This window comes from Aethalodelphis obliquidens, unplaced genomic scaffold (genome assembly GCF_003676395.1).
Source record: "Aethalodelphis obliquidens isolate GAN/ISIS:26980383/991018 unplaced genomic scaffold, ASM367639v1 scaffold45, whole genome shotgun sequence".
Lineage (NCBI taxonomy): Eukaryota > Metazoa > Chordata > Mammalia > Artiodactyla > Delphinidae > Aethalodelphis > Aethalodelphis obliquidens.
The window spans coordinates 8,433,179-8,440,543 of NW_020837989.1; the positions used below are offsets into that span (position 1 = coordinate 8,433,179).

Consider the following 7,365-nt stretch of genomic DNA (forward strand, 5'->3'; position numbering starts at 1 on the left):
TGTGTGTGTGTGTGTGTGTGTGTGTGTGTGTGTGTGTGTGTGTGTGTCTTTGTGTGTGTGTCTGTCTGTGTCTTCATGCCATCAGGCTTGCCTTAGAAGTAAGTTACCTAGGGTGAGTACTTATCCCTGCCAGTGAATAGAAGAGAGAATTGAACTCATTTGACCTTTGATGACCTCGAGTGGAAATGGCAGGCTGGTAAGAGAAAGTGGCCTGGGATATATTGTAAGGTAGCTGTTTCTTTAAAGGAGCCTCCACAGGCCATCTACTCTGGCCCCTCTCTAGGCCCTGTCCTAGCCCTAAGGAGGAAAAGAGGAAAATCTAATTCGCATCCCCAGCACCCCATGTATTACTCTATGGGCATCACCAGCCCTGTGGTCTGTCCTTTAGCACCATGCCCTGAGGACCCCAGGGAGCCTGGCACAGGGAGGCAGAGGTACCTACAGAAGTTCAGGCCAGAATTCAGACTGGGGAGGAGATTCGTGCTTTTCTTTTGCCTCGGGATGTGATGTTACGGTATGGGGAGGGCTTTGGAGGAAGGCCAGCTGTTGCCTGGAGTAGATGTTCCCATGTGGCCAAACCCACGCCCATAACATTCCAAGGCTCCAAGTAGCCAGTGTATAGAGGAGTTGAGCTCAGAGTTTCAAACAGCTTGGGCTGTGAATGCTGGTGCCCTCAGACAAGCTGCTTCCCCTCTCTGAACCTCAGTTTCCTTAACTGTAAAATGAAAACAGTAAGAATACTTCCATTTGGAGGTTGCTGTGGGGATTAAATGAGATCATTATACATTCAGGCATGCAGGAGAGAGACACTGACGGGTGAGCAATCAACTCGATCTGCTTTGAAGTCCTAACTCCTATACTTACCCGCTGTGTGATGCAAGGCAATGATGTAACCTCTCTGAGCTGCACTCTCCTCACAGTGCCTGCCTTGCATAGTCTTTACAAGGATTCAGTGAGTTAAAATGTGTAAGGTGCACGCTGCAAGGGTGGATAGATAGAAAGCTCTACGTTAAGGCTGGTATTATTTCACTGTGGTTCCCTCCCAGCCTCTCACTCACTTGCCTTCCGCCTCTAGCTCCGCCCTGAATGAAGTCAACACCTCCTCTACCATCTCCTGTGACAGCCCCCTGGAACCCCAAGAGGAACCAGAGCCAGAGCCCCAGCCTGAGTCCCAGGTGGAGCCAGAGCCCAAGCGGCCGCCGGATTCCAGCTGCCCTGGGCCTCGGGCCGAGGCGGAGGACAGCTTCCTCTAGGGGCTGGCCCCCACCCTGCCCTACCCGAAGCTCCCCCTCTACCTCCCAGCACCCTGCGCCTCCTGGCCTGGCCCAGCCTCCCAGCAGCCAGGCTGTTCCCATCAGCTGTCCCCTCTGGAAAGCTTCTGCCCCTGGCACATCACACCCCGACCCCTGGGGCTGGCTTAGGAGGTAAGAGAACCGTAGGGACCATGACCGGTCCTCTGCCTCTGGAGAGCGCATGTGACTCTGAGCCAGGCTTCTCCCAGGGGACTCAGTTTCCCCATCTGTAAGATGGGAAAGGTGGGCTTGGCAACCCACCATCTGGGATTCTCACCCTGGCTGACAGATATGGAGGCTGGAATCCCTGAGGAGATGCTCAAGGTTCATGAGGTGGTAGGTTAACATTTTTTCTGTTCAGCCAGCTGCCCCTCAAGGAGCTGCAGCTCTCTCCTTGCACTTTTTCCTGCCCAAGAGCTGGGGAAGGGACCCTAGCATCTCTGGCTCCTGGCTGAGCTAGGGCCTGGCCTTGGACAGTGTTGTCTCATCCAGAAGCCACCTCCCCTCAATGCCAGTCTTTGCTTTCCCAGGCCCAGGCTGGTCTGGGGCCTTCCAAGCTTAATTAATGCTGGGGGCTGAGCCAAGGACAGGACACCCTGGCCTGTAGCCCCTGCCCCAGGCACTCGGGGTACACCTCCCCATAACATGCCTGTGTCCGTGTCTTCCTGGCCCCATGGATCCAGGGGTCTTTTTCCTCATCACTGCCAGTCTTACTCCACTCACCAGAGTCTCCAGGGCCAGATGGGCCCCACGTCTGTGATGAGTGTGTTGACGTGCCTGCAAGAGGTGTCCACATGTATGGACCAATGTGGCATTGGACCCGCTAAGAGACCTTGGAGGAATCCCTCGCCCTCTGTTTTCCCTGTTGAAAAATGAGCAGGTTGGACTCATTGACTTCTGGTGCCCTGCCAGCACTAACATTCTAGAATATTCCAGGGGTTGCACACTTGCCCAGATGAAGCAAAGATAAACCCTCCAAACCCCTATCCTGGGTTAGTTGGGGTCTGGGGAGGTTCCAGGCTACACAGCACACTCCAGGCATTCAGGAGCTGTGCCCCTCCCCCAGGCCCCTGGCAAGTCCCCAAAGGCCAGCTGCCCAGGCCTTGACTCTGAGCGACAGCCAGTGTCCTGGAAAGCCCCCAGAAGCTGCCCCAGGGACATGGGGAGACCGTGGGACCCCTTTCAGCACCCACATGACCTCTGGAGCTATTCTGGGCAAAGGAGGCCGAGACGGCAAGTCAGACCACCTGACACAGCCCACCACTCGTACCTGCTGTCCAGGTCTGTGCCGCAGACCTAGAGGACAGTGAACGGACAAGAAACCTTGGATGGGGGACCTGAGGAAGGGGCGCAAGAGGTGGGTACTTTGGGGGGTGTCTTCCCACCTGCCAGCTGCCCCACCCTGAGGCAGGAACCGTAGAACATGGCTTTGTCTGCCCGGGGATGCTCACCTCACTGTGTCTGCCAGCCCAGTTGGCACTGGAGGGAACTGGGGCGTGAGGGCTGTGGCCGAGACTGCTGGCAGGGGAAGGGCTGGACGGAGGGTGAGGGAAGGTCAGCGCCTCTGGGCACCAGCCCCTTGTGTTGGTTGGTGTCTCCCCGCCCCAGGACCCCCGCAGCCTGGTCAAGGAGAGGGCGTGGGTTCTCACTACGGTACCAAAGATGTAATCACCTAGGTTTACAAGTATTTTTAGGACTCACATTAACTCACATTTATACAACAGAAGTGCTATTTTGTATGCCATCAACTTTTCTTCTCTGTGTACTTTTTTTTTTAAAGAAAGATTTTAATATTAAACCTGGTGCTTCTCACCCACAGACCTCGTGGTGTCTCGCAGGTTTGGATCCCCGGGCCCGGAAGGTGGCAAAAGTGGGGCAGGGCAGCCGGGCTCGCCCAGCTGTAGGATCCCTGCACGGGGCCCTTCAGCTCAAGTCTTGCTTCCATCTGTGAGACGGAGGTCTTCACACTCCCCCCAGCTCCTCGCCGGTAGCCGGGTGACCTGGACCTCAGGCTTTGGTTTTCCAGGTTGTGAAAGGAGAAGGCTCTTCCGGTTCTGCAGTGCCCGGCTCTGGGTCGGGAGCCTGCGCTCCCCCGCCAGCCCCACTCCGCCCCACCATGTGCTTTGGCTTTGGCTGTTAAGCCAGGCCACCCCGCCCCCTCCCTCCATTCTGCCCATGGGCCCAGATCGAGAGGCATCTGCTAAAGCCCAGATCCCAGGCCCCGGTGAGTAGTGGTCGTGTCTCAGGTAGGAGCAGGGCAGATGGACAGAGCACCCAAGGGGTCCAGAGAGCAGGAGGAATGAGGAGAGAGGGTGAAGGAGATAGGGGAAGAGGAAGGGAGGAAGACGTGGGGTGAGAGCCACCAGGACAAGGCCGGTCGGGGGCGGGTGGTGGGAAAGGCGGCCCGGCTGGGTCTCTGAGAGTAAAGTCTAGCCAGGCTGGGAGAGGAGTGCGGACCGGCCTCCCATGGCTGCAGCAGCTCGGTGGCGTGGGGCTGGCACGAACCAGGCATCTCGGTGTCTGCTGGCCGGCTCAGGACTGGTCGTCGGCTCCACTGCCCAGCGCAGGCCTGGGAGACCTGGCGGCAGTAGGGAGCCAGGGCAATGGAGCTGCCAGGGGCCGAGGGCAGGGTGCACAGGTCCTGGACCCAGCCTGGGGCTTCCTGGCCCTCCCGCCTGAGTCCTTTGGGAGGGGTCACCTGAGGTGGAACCAGGTTTCAGCTTGAGATCTGTCACACCTCACTACGTGACCTTGGCCATTCCCTGCTCACTCTGAACTGGGGAAGGGGCCTCTCAGTTTGTTCCTAGCGACAGGCACCTGGTTTTGGAAACACAGGGCTCCCTGGACTGCCTCCAGGAGTCTGGGGCCGTGGCTGCCAGTGGGGAGAGGAACAGAGACGTGGGGCAGCTCTGACTCATGGGCCCAGCCGCCAACTCGGGCGGTTGAGCCACCCCCAGGGAAACCCCACCTGCTGCAGGGCCCACCCTCCTGGGGGTCCCGGCCTTAGAGCCCGTGACCCCGTCTCTCCTGGCTGTGGTAGAAGATGAATAAGCCATACCCAGACCTGCCCCGTAAAGAGAGTAAATCTCCACATTCCAGATGCGGATTACCCTCGCCCGTGGGAAAAGCCTCCATCTGGAGGTCAGGGGACCTCGGCTCCCTCCAGCTCAGGCCTGCTCCCTATGGGGCCTTGGGTGGATTATTTGGCCTCAGGCCTCCATTTCCCCAGAGGTAAATGGAGCTAATGATGCCACAAAGGGATAAAGGAGGATAGAGCGCTGGTGCCCACTTACTGAACAGTTACTCTGTGCCAGGCCTGTCCTGTTGCTGCACACATCTTCTCATTCGCGCTTACATCCACCCTGTGAACCAGGGGCTACTATTGTCCCCATATTACAAAGGGGACACCAGTTCACGGGGGGTTGAAGTGGCTTGCCCAATGTCATCTGGTCGGTGTGGCAGGGAGGGGATAGGAGCCTGGGCCTGGCCGACCCCCAGGTCAGCCCTAGGGGAGGCGAAGCCCAGGCCGGCTTGCATGGCAGATGAGTGGGGAAGCCTGGGTCCCAGCCCCGGTCTCCTGACTCCAGACCTCTGGGTCTGTGGGTCCCCAGGAGAAAGCACTGGGGGAGAGGAGAGAGCTAAGGGAGTCTGAGGGCTAAGTGGACATAATAAGCAAGAGTCTGGTGGGGGACTTGGAACCCACAGTCCCCTGTGCAGAGGGGTGCAGGAGCTGGAGGACGGGGAACCGTAGGTCAACCTCTGCGGGCTCCCGCCACTCAGGCGGGCCCACGGGAACGGGTGAGCTGGAATTTTCCTGCCAGACGATGAGCCACTTGACTACACAATTCTTCCGCCACGCTATTCACAGCCAGCATCCTTGTTCCTGGAAAAAGAGGGAAAGACTGAAAGCTTTTGCTGAGGGGCCCTGACCCTCAGCTGATGAGGGGCCCCACGACCCCCATTAATGCCCCTTCTTTGAATTAGAGCCGTGTCTCCACAAGGCCTCTTCTATTTCAATTTCACATTCAGCTTCATAGTCATTTTAAATCACTTTTATAAAAGCATTTATATAATATATGCCTACACTAAAAAGTATCTATTACCAAATATGTAATATAGAAAGAGACCCTTGAGAGCCTGACTCTGTCCCGGTCCCTCAGCATTTAGAGTGGGTTCCTATCGGTGGACCCATGTGATGTTCACAGTACAGCCAGGAGACATGCCAAGGGAAGATCCAGGTGAGGAAGCTGAGGCTCAGAGCCATGAAGTGCTGGCCCAAGGTCACACACAGGGAGGCTCATGCCTGCCAGTCTGGTGTCCTTGCTACTGCCTTTCTCAGGGAGTCTCTGAGTCCAGTTCCTGGACGCAGAGGGGGCAGCAGGCTGAACCTTGGAGTCCGGGTGCTGACCGTCCACTCGGGGTGAGGCTCCTGGAATTCCCTGGGTAGGCTTCTCCTTGGAGGGGGCTTCTGGGGCTTCTCTGGGCTGTGATGGGTTCCCACAGCTCAGAATACCATCTGCCATGACCTGCCATGACTTTTGGGGCCTGATGAAGGGGGCCCAGCCTGGGGCAGAGGGTGGCCCTTCTCAGGATCCAGCAGGGACTCAGGGACATCACAGAAGCCGGACTATCTCTCTGTGGTCCCCCTCCCACTGGCTCAGCCCCTGCCCTTCTCTCTGGTCCCCCTTTGGCATGCTTGTCTGCCCTCTCCAACAGCTCCCTATGCCTCCGCCCCCCGCTTAGGGCTCCTTTCCTCCTAGCAAGGTTGGGACAGTTCCAGTCTCTTTCTGGTTTGGGGTTTTGTGGGTAATCACTTCAAGGAACTAGAAAGTCACAAACACAGGGAAGTAACAAAGCTTCTGGAAAATCACAGAATTCTCAGAGTGGCTGTTCCCCTTCTGAAGGGAAAAGATGGCAGCTTCCATGCCTGAAAGTTTTTCTTCTCCGTTACTGATCTTCTTGAAGCCTACTGTGATCTTGGCTCTCCTTTGCTCAAACACCTTTGATGGGTCCCCACAGCCCAACAAACGAAGTCCAGACATCCTCATGTGGTCTTTAAGGCCCTTCCTGACCTGCCTCCAACCTCTCCTGTTCCCTCCCCACATCTGCCCTCAAGGCCTGTCTACCCCTGTGTGGCTACAAGCTGTCCAACCTTCCAACAGTGCACAAGGCTTCCCTTTTCTCCACATCCTTACCAACACCTATCACTTGTCTTTTTGATAATAGCCATTCGAACAGGTGTGAGGTGATACCTCATTGTGGTTTTGATTTGATTTCTTGATGATTAGTGCCTGCTGGCCATATGTAGATCTTCTCTGCAAAAATGTCTATTCAGTTCCTCTGTCCATGTTGTAATTGGATTTTTTTTTGTTATTGAGTTGTATGTGTTACTTATATTTTGGATATTAACCCCTTATCAGATATATAATTTGCCAATATTTTCTCCCACTTCATAGGTTACCTTTTCATTTTGTTAGTTTTTGCTGTGTAGAAGCCCCGCCTCTGCATTTCTGTTGGTGCTGCGCTTACCACCTAGGACTCCCAGCCCTCTATGACTGAAAGGCAAAGTCTTGCTCTAACTTCCAGCCCAGCCCAAAGCCACCTCCTCCAAGAAGCCTTCCTAATACTCAGCTGGAAGTGGATTCTTTTCCCAGTCCTTTGCTTGTGCCTCTGATGGGCCCTCATGTTTTTCTGACACCCTCAGTCCCCTGATGTCCTATGTGCTCTCTCACTTCCAAGCCTTTACCATGCTGTCTCTCCTTCCTAGAATATTCCTTACTCCTCCCTGGACCTCTCCCCAACTCCTTCTCAGTTTAGGCAAACTCTTCCTTGTCTTCAGTGTTCCCAGGATGTCCTGCAACTCCACTGATGTCCTAGTTCATCTTCACCCTAGGCTGTGAGCTCCAAAGGGGAGGGACCGTGCCTGCCATGTTCAGCACTGTCCCTAAGGCCAAGCAGAGAGTCAACACTTGATAAACATTTGTTGAATGCACTTCACCTGCATTACTGTCTCACTGGATCTGAGTTAGTAACCCTTCCCCTGTTTTACAGATGAAAAAATCAGAGAGGTCAT

The 7,365-nt window shown here is 55.6% G+C and overlaps 1 protein-coding gene across 5 annotated transcripts in view; it reads left to right on the forward strand.

Annotated features, from left to right (window-relative positions):
• Positions 1 to 3,107, forward strand: part of PDGFRB (platelet derived growth factor receptor beta) — a 40,619-nt gene extending 37,512 nt beyond the window's left edge. For all 5 annotated transcript variants that reach the window (XM_027081591.1, XM_027081590.1, XM_027081592.1 and 2 more), the window contains one exon: positions 1,076 to 3,107. In XM_027081591.1, coding sequence (XP_026937392.1) covers positions 1,076 to 1,253 — 178 coding nt within the window. In that variant the 3' untranslated portion in view covers positions 1,254 to 3,107. The remainder of the gene's footprint in view (positions 1 to 1,075) is intronic.
• The last annotated feature ends 4,258 nt before the right edge of the window (positions 3,108 to 7,365 follow it).